The 15,543-nt window shown below is 39.3% G+C and overlaps 1 protein-coding gene across 14 annotated transcripts in view; it reads right to left on the bottom strand.

Annotated features, from left to right (window-relative positions):
- Positions 1 to 1,403: 1,403 nt before the first annotated feature.
- Positions 1,404 to 15,543, bottom strand: part of fam118b (family with sequence similarity 118 member B) — a 46,218-nt gene continuing 32,078 nt past the window's right edge. For 6 of the 14 annotated variants that reach the window (XM_012966434.3, XM_031905000.1, XM_012966432.3 and 3 more), the window contains exons 7-8: positions 7,984 to 8,043; positions 3,533 to 5,010 (exon numbers count right to left, since the gene is read on the bottom strand). In XM_012966434.3, coding sequence (XP_012821888.2) covers positions 4,310 to 5,010; positions 7,984 to 8,043 — 761 coding nt within the window. In that variant the 3' untranslated portion in view covers positions 3,533 to 4,309. Of the gene's footprint in view, positions 2,032 to 3,532; positions 5,011 to 5,122; positions 5,449 to 6,994; positions 7,031 to 7,983; positions 8,044 to 15,543 lie in introns of those variants that run through there. The other 8 variants (XR_004223464.1, XM_012966440.3, XR_004223465.1 and 5 more) reach the window with 8 other exon arrangements.

Here is a 15,543-nt window from a genome sequence, read left to right as displayed (position 1 = left end):
TGCAGAGTTGCGCAGTGGAGTTAAGTCATTATCTTCGTGTCTTCTTCTGTATGTTGCAACTGTGCATGCTCCTGCATGACCCATGTCGGAAAACTAACCAAAGAGGATGCCTTTGAACTCCACTGTGCAACTCTGCAGATTTATGGAAGGTAGGCACACACAGAAACCTCTGAGCTGAATAGATGTTGCAGAGAGGGAGCTTGGAGAGGGGCAGTGGAGTGTAGATTTGAGAATGGGCTAGGGTTTACTTCCCCTTTAAAGGACAATGAAAGGTTAATATAAATTAAAAGTAAGTCTAAATGCATTCTTTTTAAGTACTTACTGCATATCTAAATTCCCAGATCCCTGCTTGCTTCTCTGAGATATGGTGCTGGCAGCCTACAGCAGTGTGAAGACTACAGTGACACCTCTGAAACCTCTCTGTCCTTCCTGTAGGCCTTCCTATTCTTTGAGCATGTGTGTAACTTGATCCTGTCTCCTGTTCTGAGCTACACATGCCCACCAGCCAATCAGAAGCTGATCTGGCAGAGGGGAGGGGGGGAGGGAACGAAACACATTTGCAGTATGAAGCAAGGAGGGAAAGGAAGGGAGAATACCTTTTTAGAGATGGCTGCCTGTTCTAGAAAATGTGAAGTAAGTGTGACTGAGTAAATATTTGATAAGTGAGCCAAAAGTGTGGCGTTTTTACTAAACAATAGGAGGACTATTGGGCAGTATGCTTTTTAAATTTTGACTTGCATTCTCCTTTAAGAAAGGTAAGGTGTATTTTATTCATTTTCTTTCCATTTATGAGGCCAAAGCTGTAGGTGAGGCCATTAAACAGGTTGTTCTTCATTCTGCAGTTGGAAGGTTACCTGTAGTCCTAACTTGTGATATTGCTGTTGAAACTCTAGGACTACACAAATAAACAAAGATATAATTAAATCCACTAAATGAGTAATGTTCAACAGAAAAACTACAATTGCCCAGGATACAGCAAAAAAAAAAAGTAAATAACAGGTGAAATAGTCATTGTTATGTAAAACTATAAAGGTTTAGATGACCTGGGCTCAATGCAGAATGAGAAAGGACAGCTGAATTGTAATATTTGCCACCAAAGAGAACCAACATGCTATGGCACACAGCTCCCTTCTTGGTCATAGTAACTCAATTGTTTTTTATTATTCTAGTTCACTGATGCCCAAGGGGTGACTCCCTTCCTGCTCTGCTCAGCTAGGGCCCCCAGATCTGTCGCGTGCACAATGTTATTGAATGTTTATAAATATCTACAAAAAGTAAACTAATTCACGCTGTCATCTTTGCTTGAAACACAATACAGTAATATTTTCCTTCAGTAATTGCTCACCAAAACCACAATGCTGTGCACACCTTATATGGTTTTTTTTTGTAAAAATTTCCACAAAAAAGAATGATGGGATATTTATTTTAGTAAAATCTATTGTATTACACTACAATCAGCAATATATTATGTGCAGAATCATCAGGGGCCACAGATCAGTTAAAGCTCCCAAGTTCTTGCTTGTTTCTGATCAGCTGGTATAGTCCATTTCAGCATGTTATAGAGAATAGAAGTCAAAATTAAACTGCAGAAAGTCAATGGTATAACTATAATTCCAACATCATAAAAGTGGTCTAATTTAGCCATGATATTCTCATTTTACACTGATGGATATATACTCCTTTGATACAGATTTCCTCTGACACCTGACTTACAATATACATTTATATTGAAATTGTGATATAAACAGCCCTCTTTTATACCAATATTACGCCATTGCAGTAAATCCATTTCATAAGTTTTGTGTAAGATGCTTTAGCAAACAAGCAAAATAACAAGTAAAGGAAGATAAGCTACTGATACATGATTTTCAATGCCTGATTAAGCCACAAAAAGCTATATTCAAGCTTGCTAAGATGTGTGCATAGCAAAATAGCTGTTTTTCACAGGATGTGTTTATTCTGCGTTTCCCTTGTTGGCCTGTCACTATCTTCAGGCAAACCTTGTGTTCATGCCACCTCATGTGCTGTTACCTGCAGGAACAAAGAACAGTAGAATTCATATGAACTGAGTATTTTCAGTGTCAGGTTTGCTTTTAATACATTTATTATTCTAACCTCCATTTCTAGTTTTAAGATTACATATGTTTTGCTCTTTTTACAACAGGAACAGATTACTAAAGGGTAAGCCAGCAGACACAGTGACCATTCCCAGTCCAGAAATACATGCTGATCAGGAGCCACGAGGAATGGGATCTGCTTAGGCACCACTTGCTATCTTGGACTAATGCACATTTGTATTACCACAGTATTGGTGAATATTGTTTTGCCAATGACATTGTTTTAATCAAAGCTAACATAAAACCTGCTTATATTCAAGCTAATGTGATTTTTCAAACCTGGACTTGTGATTTTATAGTAATGTGTGGAGTTTCATTCCAAAATGTCCTTGGAGTCTAGACAGGCCTCTCCTCTATGTTTTTATGTATTAGGGTTGCATTTTAATTAGCAGTTATATGGGGCTCTATGTGTTGCTTGTTTTTGCTTTGGATTAGCTACTGTCTCCATCGCATCTGTATGCTTTCCTACTTTCCGTTCTTTGAGCAGGATTGGTCACAAAAATGTAATGTTTCAGTTTTGACAAAATATGCATTTATTACTAGTATGTTTTTCTTGTCTTTGAAAGTTTTTCTATATTTAGTATTTGTTAGGGTCTGTATGTAGCTTTCATTTCATAACTGATAGAAGAAGCCTTTACAACCCTATGTGAATGATCAGGATTAATGACACAAGCCTTGCCAACAATTGCACTTCTGAAGAGTGTGTAGGGTTCAAGCTGGATACATATAAACCGATATCTTCATACAATTAGGAGCAAACTGTGTGATTACTGGCCAATACATTCTGGGGAGAAGCTAAAGCTTGTACCCAATAACATACTGGGTTATTAGCTAATTATTAACTGCTTGAGCCACAATCTTAGCTGGCATACCAATCAGATGAATAGCGGCACCATGGCGTTCCAAATGCATTGTCAAATTAAGAATTATTCAAACCTCTGGCGTTTTTTGTTTTTTTTTAATGGCTTTAAAAATTCTTCAACCTATTGTAGGATCTGGTGACCAGTTCTACAAACAAAGACTCCAAATCTAGCTGGCATTTAAGTTAGGCCCCCCCAAAGTGCTACTTTCATAGCCCCCAAATCTGCTCTTTCCTTGTCCAATTTACTACAGCTGCCAATCTTATTTTCTATTGTAAACTATTATCTTCATGTGAACATAATTACACTACCATGTTCTACTACATGTTGTAACCATTATAGCTCAATTTGTAACAAAGCATTTTAAATTGAAATAACAACAACAAGGTTAAGTTGATTGCCAATGTAACTATAGCTATAATTGCTAACTGAATTGCTTAAGGTTTAGAGAACATCCTTTCTCATGAAAATTTCCAGTTGTATTATTATGCATTTTAACATGAACAATCTAATAACCTTTGTGTGTGTGTGTATTTCACAAAAGCAACATCATGATATAGGTGTGCAATTGTTTAATAGTAATGCCTCCATAGCAGCCTTCCATTAAATTCTCTACAAACATATCAGTTCCATTTACATGTGACCCAAGAATCACACTATTTTTTTAAACTAAGAATTCTTACAGTATTTCTGCAAAATATTTACAGTCTACTATCTTTATATCAGTTCTACCAACATCTGTCTCCAGAAGATGAGGAAGATATCTTCTATGAGCATTCAAACATAAATCCATCCATAGTGCTCAGGAACTCCTTCACCCATAAGACAGCGATAACTACCTGATAACCAACATTTTTTTTCTAAATCCTAATAGAACAACTGTGTTCCTCGTGTATTAAGGTTTTTAAGGGAAAACAGCACAATAAATGATACCATATTTTAATAGAAAAAGTAGAAAGTGGGTATATAGTATTACTGAAAGAGAGTACATGTATGGGACATGTTATCCAGAATGCTTGGGACCCAGGGCTTTTTTTTTTGGATCTCCATACTAAAAAATTATTTAAACATCATTTAAACCCAACACGATTATTAAACCTCCAATAAGGGTTAATTATGTCTTAGTTGGGATCAAGTACAAGGTACTGTTTTATTACAATAGAGAAAAAGGTAATCGTTTTTAAAAATTAGAATTATTTTCTTATAATGGAGTCTATGGGAGGTGGCCTTTCTGTAATCTGGATAATGGGTTTCCGGATAACAGATCCCATATCTGAACTATTTTCCAGCACTAGTGACAGTTGAAATTAATAAACACAGAAAATATATATTTCATTTTCTGAGTTGCTTTGTGGCTTTTGACCTTAGCTCACAGCACTTGAGCAATGAAGAGCGTGTGCTTCTGGACCTTAAAGAATGATGACATGGAGTGGACTGGGGTGTTACTGTAGCTGCAGTGAAGGGAAAAGGGCCTGCAGCAGATTCCAAAGTAGGTGCAAGAGTGTTGCTTTCCACATCAGTTCTTCTCCATTCTTCCAAAAAAGGATGCAATTCCCTTTGATTAATGTTCTGTTGAACTGCCATTAGAACACTTTGTGAAAGCTTGCTTATGTTGTCATTCATTTGGCAAAGTAGGTGATTTCGTTTGGCCTCCAATTTAACCATTTTTCTACAAAGAACACTATTTTTATTTATACTTATGTTAAGACGGCAGAGGTCCATGTGCATTGTGTTCATCCTATGCATTATTCCCTTTCTCATTGCTTCATGTAAGGCTTTTAAGCCCCTTAAGTGTTCTATGATGCTATCATAAGGCTGCTCTTTTGGCAACAAAGATTGCTGTTTTGTCTGAGATGGGCCTGGCGATATTGCATATTGCTGTTCAACTTGTTCATTGCAGAAGCATGAAGCCAGTTTAACTTGACCTTGTTCAACATGTGTGTCATCATCAGGATGTTGTAAAAACTGTGTTTTTTCTTCATAAAATGGCTCCATGTCAGTGAACTGTTGTTGATCAGTATGAGATTGTTGGCCTAAAATGAGATGTCATAAAATTATAATTATTTGCTATAATTTCCAGTTTTTTTCTTTATCTTAGGTATACATTAAACATTTAAAATAGTTGATGCAAAACTTGAGACTCACCGTCAAAGGACATTCCATATCACCAAGCAATATACTTCTCTTGGAAGCCAGATTAAGCATTTAGAAAAAGAAAAGCAGATTATTTTTTTTAAAGACTATTTTTGGGGCTGTTTAAAATGCTTGTAGAAAGAGTTTCTGTCTCAGAAAGAAAATATCTGTGACGCAAGATAAGAAACCGAATGATCAAATTATCATCATGAATGAAAATAAGGTCAAGAGAATGATGTGTAGCAACACAATTCATAGTTCCTAGAGTTGCAATGAGTATAGTTTCTGCTGAAAAGCCAGTTGGCACAAATAACTTCATAACTTCAGATTTGTAAAAACTATAGGAAAGAAAAGAAAAAAGATGCCATTGCAAAGCAAAGAATGGCTTTATAAGTTTCTTGTGTCAAAACATATTCAGTAAAAAAAGTAAGTACAATTTTATTCAAATATACATTAAATATAAATCACTGAAATAAAAGCTTCAAACATGTATGTTTGAATGTTTTTAGAATTTTGGAGGGTCTGCGTGGACCCTCCAGTATTGGTTAATCTACCAATAACTGTATAATTTACCTTACACAGTACTATAAGTTTATGCTTTAAAAGACAAGAGATCAATATACCCTAAAAACTATTAAGTTATATTTCATATTTTAGCTATTATTCAAACCTGTTTTCCAGAATGCTCCATAATACACCACTACCATTGTCCATGGGGCCCTATTTAAACATGCCATATGGACGTGCTGTACATTACATGTTTTTGAAGGGGATCGAAATCCCAAAAAATCAAGTGATATTACCTTACTAAGCACTTATGGAATTTAAGTTCATTTTCTTTTTTTAGTTTCTAAAATATTTGCATATTTAAAATGCTAAACTTCATTATGATTCAACATGTGCCTCAGAGATTCAGACAGATGAACACAGAAACCCTATCACAGTTAGGAAGTAAGTAATAAATATGACAACAAAACATATTTATCAGGGGCAAAACAAAACTGACATTTCATTGCTTGAAGACTGGAAAAAGTCTTACGTGGCAGAAACGTTCAGGTGTGGGAATTTTTTTTTTTTTTTTTTTGCTCTGGAGCTGGTGATTAGAACAGGATAAGTTACACACAGACCATAAAGTAGCATGGCCCTATTCAAAAAATGCATGCTACCACCTGGGTTGGGTGCACAAGGATTTATTGTCTGGCAGAAAAATCATCTTAAATATACACTGAAGGTATGCCAAGCCTTTAAGAAGTGCAAGAAAGAACAATGACTTTTGCCCAGGAGCAGATGTTTGCTTTTAAGCAGATGATCAGTAAATGCTCCCTGCTGATTGGTCACTTTGAATTACTGCTCCTGGGCATGTGACAGCAGCTTTGTCTTGTTTAATTGATAAATAGAGATTCACAATCAAAGAAATATTCTTAACCAGACTCTCGGGAAACTCAATTGTCATTTATCTGACAGATTAATTTAGAGCTACGCCAACAGAATGTGTTCTTTAGCATCCTGTGTTTAATCCAGTCAGGCCGTTTGCTCTAAAAAATTGCAAGATTAGAATGGTAGGTGTGCCCTCAGAGATATCTTTGGACTAGCACCCATTCATAACATGTACAGCAAGTCACAATGGTTGTGAGTGACAAAGAGGGGTTTACAATATAGGAGCTCAATAAAAAAAGATAATCACCCAGTACCAGAAAAATAAATAAACTGTGTTGCTTATCACAGATAGGGAGGCAAATGATGCTACAATGATAACAAAATTAGATGGTAACTGCAATTTATTTCAGTTATGTTTATAAACTAAATTTGATGTGCATTTTGTTCAGTTAAAATGTCTTTGATTCTGTCATTGATTTTTAATGGACAAAATACACATATACGTACCAGTTTACTCTCTCCAGATCTGCACATTCTAGGGGCCTACAAGAAATAGGCACTTCCATCAGTTAGATTTTATACATGTATGGACTGAACTGTGATATACAAGGAAGGATAAGAAACTGTTATCGCTTTTTAAATTAAAGTGGTGCACATATTGCTTGCCCCTATTCTCACAATTATATCATCCAAGGCGGCACTGGTAATGCACTTTCCAAGCTCAGGATGGATATAAACATGAGGAACAAGCAGATTTGATAACAATATCCATTTGCTGTCTGACAGTTTCTCCTAGTAGTAGGTTGTGATGTTTCCTGTGACTGAGTTTGGTAAATGTTTTTGTCCTTTAATTAAAGGTGGAATGCAGCTTGTTCCTTCTGCCTTTACTAGGCTCACTTTTTCTGCTTCAAATTACATTGACAGGGATTCAAAAATAGGCCCTGGCATTTCAAGTACACAGAGGCCTAAACAGCCCCCACCAACCCAATAAATAGTGATAGTAATGGAATTGGAAAGATTTTGAATGCCATGTAAAGAAAATTCCCATAATGTCACACTCCTGCACCAAAACCAAGACCCCTGTACATGCACAGTGTGTAAGACTATGAGGAAGTTTCCTGCTGATTGGCTCAGATCACACATTCCTAAGGCGGGGGGGAGTTCTTAGCATTCTTGAGGGGGGGGGGGGGGGGGGCAGGAGAAGGGAGAGAGGTGCTCAGACTCTGGCACAGGAAAAAAAAGAGACAAGAAATCCTTTTTTTTTGATAGATGGCTCAGTGCAGTGTTTCTCTGAGCACTTATGGCTGTATTTGCATAGACCTTTCTGATAAAGCTTACTTAGTTTTACCTTTCCTTCTCCTTTAATATGTAGATGCAGCCAAAGAACATCTTATTAAACAAAGACACTGTCAAAGTTAAATTTATGATACAGACATAAATGTGTCTCTCCCTAGATATACAACCTGAAAAAAGAGAAAAAATATCTAGTTCCCTACCTTTATTTTGAAAATCTGCAATGCCTGGGCCATTTTTCAATGGAATATCTTTTGTCATCCCTGTTACACAGAGAAGAGAGGATTAAAAAGTTACCCAATACTATTCATCTCCGAATAAAACAAAATACTTCAGACCCTTCATTATCAAAAATCTAGTATTACAATGCACAGAAAAAAAAATAGACTACATCTTTCATATAAGAAATTATCCTACCATTAATATCTTAAACTCAGAGAACATAAAATTGCCTGCACTAACAAAGGTAATGAAATAACCTGTTTCCCTGACAGAGCAAATACTGTTTACTTAAAGGAGAACTAAAGCCTAACTAAACAAGTAGGGCAGAAATGTTGTACATTATGTTTTAGGTTTCAGTACATGCCCAAGGCAACCACAGCCCTTTAGCAGTGAATATCTGTGCCTCCAAAGATGCCCCCAGTAGCTCCCCCATCTTCTTTTCTGGGGGGGGGGCACAGAATCCAAGATGGGGAGCTCCTGTGACAACTGTAATGACCTATATCATTACTACTATAGAGATGCTTAAACTTTAAGCCAGTGCAATCAGTTTGTAATATAAAATATGGCATTTCTAGCCATATTCATTTTTAGGGTTTAGTTCCCTTTCAAGGGATTCAACTCATCGTGCCAACTCCTGATAAAGTGCAAAAGGTAAATGCCAGTACTGTTTTATGACTGATTTATGACTTATGGTTTTAAAGTATAAGTACACTGTATAAAATAAATCTTTAAAATGACTCCCCCCCCCCCAAATCATATATATATATATATATATAACTGAATTTTTGCACCTACACACACTCTTTCTTCTTATTACTGGTGTGCACCATATGCTAGATTGTATATGTATATATATATATATATATATATATATATATATATATATATATATATATATATATATATATAATATGAGATATATCAGCTCTGTATAACCTCTTTCCCAGCACAAATCATCTACTTCCTACAACAGCATGAAGCTCCACCCCCTTTAGTCTAATTACTTGAAAGGCCTGAGAAGGCCTAAAAAGCTCTGCTACCGGAGGCAAGCCCTCCTGCCTGGTTTCATACATGGTAAGGAGAATACAGATGCCAAGTGCAAACACTTCATCATGGCTGCTCTGTAACAGTAACAGTGGTGGAAAAGTGACTCTGGAAAGATATTAGGCATGCTAAATAAACCCAAATCTCAGGTATGTATCATATACTGTATATATATATTATATTATATATATATATATATATATATATATATATATAGGCATGGGACCTATTACCTGGGGTTTTCCGGTTAAGGGACCTTTCCGTAATTTGGATCTCCATAACTTAAGTCTGCAAAAAATAATTTGAATATTGAATAAACCCAATGGGCTTGTTTTGCCTCCAATAAGGATTAGTTGTATCTTAGCTGGGATTAAGTACAAGGTACTGTTTTAGTATTACAGGGAAAAAGGGAATCATTTTTAAAAATTAGAATTATTTGCTTATATAGGAGTCTATGGGAGATGGTGTTTTTGTTAGGAATTAGGAACTTTCTGGATAATGTGTTTCCTACTTCGCTGCACTTATTAACTCCCTCTCTAAAAAACCTGCACACCTCTTCTCTACCTTTAACTCTCTGCTGTCCCCTCCTCCACCCCCTCCATGTGCTTCAGTCACTGCTCAAGCTATTGCTGAGCACTTTAAAAATAAAATTGACACCATCCGAAGTGACATTGCACAACTAAATCCCCATAACCATTCACCTCCCTCCCTACATGCTACCCAGTCTCTTCTTGGCTCCTTCTCCCCAGTGACTGAAGAGGAAGTCTCAAAACTGCTGTCTTCCTCCCACCTTACTACCTGCCTGCTTGATCCCATTCCTACCAAACTTCTACGCAATGCCAACCCCTGTCTTATCAAAGCCTTAACTCATCTATTCAATCTCTCGCTCTCTACTGGAATCTTTCCCTCCCAACTGAAACATGCACTGGTAACCCCTATTCTGAAAAAACCCTCCCTTGATCCTTCCAATCCTACTAACTGCTTGAGCGCCTAGTATACAACCAATTGACGCTATTCCTCTCTGACAATAACCTCCTGGATCCCCTACAATCTGGTTTTAGACAACAACACTCCACCGAAACTGCTCTAACCCGACTAACAAATGACCTCCTTTCGGCTAAAGCAAAAAACACTACTCGCTACTAATACTTCTCGATCTCTCTGCTGCTTTTGACACTGTGGATCACCCTCTTCTCCTCCAGACTCTCCGCTCTCTTGGCCTTCGTGACATGGCCTTATCCTGGTTTTCATCTTATCTCTCAGATCGATCCTTCAGTGTCTCTTACAATGGGGAATCATCTTCTCCCTTGCCTCTTTCTGTCGGGGTTCCTCAAGGCTCTGTCCTGGGCCCCTTACTATTTTCTCTCTATACCTCCTCACTTGGCAAACTAATCAGTTCTTTTGGCTTTCAGTACCACCTCTATGCTGACGATACTCAGATCTATCTTTCCTCTCCTGATCTCAACCCAGAGCTTCTAACTCGCGTCTCTTCCTGCCTGTCCGCTATCTCCACTTGGATGTCCTAACGTTACCTTAAATTAAACCTCTCTAAAACTGAACTGGTTCTCTTTCCCCCATCCAACGCCCACATTGTTCCCGAGGTATCTATAACGGTTAACAATTCTACCATCACCCCATCTTCCCAGGCCCGGTGCCTTGGGGTTATCCTGGATTCTGCCCTGTCCTTCACCCCTCATATCCAATCACTTATCAAATCATGTCACTTTCACCTAAGAAATATCTCCAAAATCCGATCATTTATCACCCAAGATGCTGCCAAAATTCTTATTCACTCTCTTATAATATCTCGCCTGGACTACTGTAACTCACTATTAATTGGCCTTCCCCTCCAAAGACTGTCCCCTCTCCAGTCCATAATGAATACTGCTGCCAGGCTCATACACCTCTCCAACCGCTCCTCCTCTGCCATGCCACTCTGCCAATCCCTGCACTGGCTTTCCCTACCATCCAGGATAAAATTCAAACTAATGACCCTCACATTTAAAGCAGTCCATAACTCTGCCCCACCCTACATCTCTGAACTCATCTCTAGATACCATACAACCCGCTTGTTACGCTCCTCTACTGACCTGCTCCTCAACTCGTCTCTCATTCCCTCCTCACACGCTCGCATTCAAGACTTTGCAAGGGCTGACCCCCTTCTCTGGAATAAACTCTCACAAACTGTCAGACTTTCTCCCAATCTCTCTGCCTTCAAGAGATCTCTAAAAACACATTTATTCAGAGAAGCTTACCCTAATCTAGTTTAGCAACATCCTGTGCCACACCTCTCACAACTCTGGTCATGCCCATTCCCACACCTTGTGTCTCAACCCTTTCTCCTTGTAGATTGTAAGCTCTTTTGGGCGGGGCCCCCTTCACCTCTTGTATCGGTAACTGATTGCTTTATATGTTACTCTGTATGTCCAATGTATGTAACCCACTTATTGTACAGCGCTGCGGAATATGTTGGCGCTTTATAAATAAATGTTAATGTAATATATATATATATATATATGTGTGTGTGTCGATAAAGATGCCAGCACTCACGTCTTCTGGGGAAGTACAGGAGCCTGGGTGCAGGTCAAAGTAGATTAACAGATGCAGCAAGAGGAGGATCCACACTCACAGGACTTATGAAGAAAAAATGGTGTTTATTCAAGCAGAGTAGGCCTATTTTCTTTTTAATGATGTTAATTAAAAGTTAATTTTTTTTTTTGTAACAATACCTGGTGTGTATCTATATTTTAATTTTGTGTATATATATATATATATTAGCCATATTAGCCATACACAGCATTACGTTCGGAAAACAACTTTTTTTTTGACAATGACCATTTCCCTGCAAACTGGAGGCTGCATCACTCTAGAGCCAACACAGACTTGAATAAATCACACTGCAAAGTCCATATTGTGTTGCCAAAAGCTCATGAACTGTACTTTTCTATAATTACCGCCTGCCCCAAGTAGGTGTTAATGTTCGCAAAGACTAATGCAATATTTAGCGCGTCTTTTTGTGAATCATGCGTTGGTATTATTTCTGTGCAAGCATTAACGCAATGTGGTAAAATTAACGCATGCGGTTGCACGCTATTTAAAGCACGCGATATGCGACTTAACGCATGCGATAATACTTTAGCGAATCGCGCATTTTTTTCGTGTCAATTTTGACGCAAAAAAGCATGTGATAAGCGTTATCACACTTAAGTGAATCAACCCTTATATGTTTTCAAGGTGAAATAACACTATAATTCCACTATGGGAGCCAAAAAATACTGGGGGGCAAATGAGGACTGTGCACACAGCGCTGGATTTTAAATCCCCCCCCAAAATTGCAAATGGCAAAATTTAGTTGTGGCGGGGCCGCCCTGCCCACAAATCCGGGCCTGTGTGCAAAGGCTACCTCTAGCCTGCAGATGGCAGCCTTAGACAATCTGAACACAGTAAAGGTGCCCCATACACGTGAAGAAAACCCCTATGGGTGGACGATATCGGGAACATGTAGGCTAATTCGATCGTTTGGCCCCAAATTATAATGGCGGCAATGGGGCAGTCAGTTCAGATCCGACTGAATCTTTTAACCTGCCCGTTTGATATCTGCCCAATTTCAGGCCAGATGTCGGTTGGGTATGGACGTAGTTTTTGCCCCTACAATCGGCCCGTGTATGGGCTGATACCATGGGACTATGCAAGGAGAAATGGGAAAGAGGAAGCCAAGGCAATGATAGAGCATGCACAGATCTGGAAGCAGGGACAGAGAGAGAGACCCCCTGGGATGCATGGTTGGTAAAGTGCAGGAAAGACTGCACCAACTGCAGGTTCCCCTTAGTGTGCCAGTAAGTGTCAGGGAAGGATTTTACTATCCTTGCACTTTAGGACCCTTAGGTTTCAGTTCCAATAGGCCCTCACTGTAATTAGCACAGATCTTGGTCCCATTTAGGGACTTTGGGAATTGTTTTAGAAGAACCAGAAGGTTCATTAGTCAGATCCCTTCTCTCATCAGAGTAGGTTAGAGCCCCAGGTTCCAGTGCCTGTTAGAGTCAGTCACCCCAGCTTAGTGACCCTGTTCTACACAAGAGGAGAACCAGGGCTAAATACTGGACACTGTAATCTCTGGGAACATTGGATAGATTTCCATTAAGCATTACAAATTTAATGTAATGGATCTTATGAATGTCACACCTTGTATTACAGATAAGTGCACACCAACATAAAGTTTACACAATAAGCAGGCCTGGACTCTCAGTTATATGTGGTGCACCACAGGGGTTAATAAATTGTATTATTGTATTGGTTTGTTCTGGTTTGTTCTTACTGATATGATTTGTACTTGTTCTTTTATGGTTTTCATTTACCTGTTCTAGTAAAATAGAGATTGCTGCATTCACTCTCAACATAAATTTAGCAAGTGTGTTATCCCTACTTTGTACCAGGCTGTTAAAGAAACCCATAACTTGCGCGGCCACTAAGAAAGTAACAGTTAATTTGGTACAATACCAATCTTTTCAAAGAAAGAAGCACTGTGTGGATCCTGTCTGATCCCGTTGGTATCATTGATCCAGACATTGCTATTACATATTAAGGACATGGGATATATTTAGGTTGTTATGCTTGATGGAGATGGAATAATACAGGCAACCGTTTTCTGCTATATTATTTCACTTTAAGGGATGAGTTCTATCTCCAGCTACATAGGATCCCAGAGTGGTCCAACTTTGCCCCACCATATGTCAATGCCTTTATGGCTAGGCTAGAAGAACTGCATGTTCATCGAAATGTAGATTTGACCAGGTATTTTTGGGCCTGAGTGGGGGCTGAATATCAGCCCCTCAGCTTGCTTTAGCCTTCTCAAGTTTCTGATATCATGCGGGCCTAAATCTGGGCCAACACAGTGTCTCTGAGTGCAGACAGATGAGATGGCTGATGTGAGTGTAGGGGCTAATCTCAGGCCAATTAGCCCATGTGGCATTAACCTAAAGCATTTCTCACTTTTTGGATGTGCTGGTATCTGAGGATCAAGAAGGTCGAATCTGTACATCTTTGTATACCAAACCAACTGACTGTAATCAGATCCTTCACTATAAGAGCCAACATCCACCAGATAATAACAAAAATCTCACACGAGTTAAAAGATTGGTCAGTGAAACAAAGAATAGAAAGGAGAAAGAATTAACCATGTGTTAGAAATTGTAAGATAAGGGGTTACTGACAGGATGTTGTGTAAAACAATGATATACACATATGTGACTTGTTATGCAGAATGCTTAGGACCTGGGGTTTTCAGGATAAGGGATCTTTCTTTATGCTGTAATTTGGTCTACTAAGGGCTCTGGTACACGGGGAGATTAGTCGCCCGCGGCAAAACTCCCTGCTCGCGGGCGACTAATCTCCCCGAGTTGCCTTCCCTCTGCCATCCCACCGGAGAACATGTAAGTCGCCGGCGGGATGGCAGACGCGGCGGGGCGATTTCGGGAAATCGCCGAAAAAGCCTCGCGAGTCTTTTTCGGCGATTTGCGCGAAATCGCGCTGCTGCGTCTGCCATCCCGCCGGCGACTTACATGTTCGCCGGTGGGATGGCAGAGGGAAGGCAACTCGGGGAGATTAGTCGCCCGCGAGCAGGGAGTTTTGCCGCGGGCGACTAATCTCCCCGTGTACCAGAGCCCTAAAAGATCATTTAAAGGACATGGAAAGGCAAAGTCACTTAGGGGTGCCAAAATGTTAGGCACCCCCAAGTGACTTTAATCGCCTACCTTTTACCCCAGGCTGGTGCCCCTGTTGGAAGAGAACAGCACCAGCCGGGGTAGCAGCGATCCCATCCTCCTTCCTGCTTCGCGAGCACACGCATGCGCAGTAGAGTGAAGAGCCGAACTTTAACAGAGAAGTCGGCTTTTCACTCTACTGCTGCGCATGTGCCTACCGCATAGTCGCACCTAAACGAAGCAGGAAGGAGGAAGCACATCGCTCCAGGTGCCCCGGGCTGGCGCTGTTTTCTCCTAACAGGGGCACCAGCCCGGGGTACAAGCTAAGCGATTAAAGTCACTTGGGGGTGCCTAACATTTTGGCACCTCCAAGTGACTTAGCCTTTCCTTGTCCTTTAAACATTAAATAAACCCAATAGGATTGTTTTGCCTCCAATAAGGAATAATTATATCTTAGTTAGCATCAAGTACAAGGTACTGTTTTATTATTACAGAGAAAAAGGAAACCACTTTTTTATTGAAATTATTTGCTTAACTCTATAGGAAAAGGGCATCCAGTAATTCTGAGCTTTCTGGATAATGGGCCTGGATGAGGCATTCCATACCTGTAAATTAAAATCTGCCTACCCACAAAGTGGAAGAGTTTAAATTGCCACCCTTGGTTTCATAACGAAAGGGAAAGGCAGTGAGTGCCACAGTAACCTTTATTTCTTGCATTTAAGTGATTTTATTGCATTTGTTTGACCATCGATCTCATTAGATGAAAAAAAAATTATTGCATGGTTTTTTTTTTAGATT

The sequence above is a fragment of the Xenopus tropicalis genome, chromosome 7 (genome assembly GCF_000004195.4).
Source record: "Xenopus tropicalis strain Nigerian chromosome 7, UCB_Xtro_10.0, whole genome shotgun sequence".
NCBI lineage: Eukaryota > Metazoa > Chordata > Amphibia > Anura > Pipidae > Xenopus > Xenopus tropicalis.
Note: the sequence above shows the minus strand (reverse complement) of the source record. Positions and strands in the feature narration are given on the sequence as shown.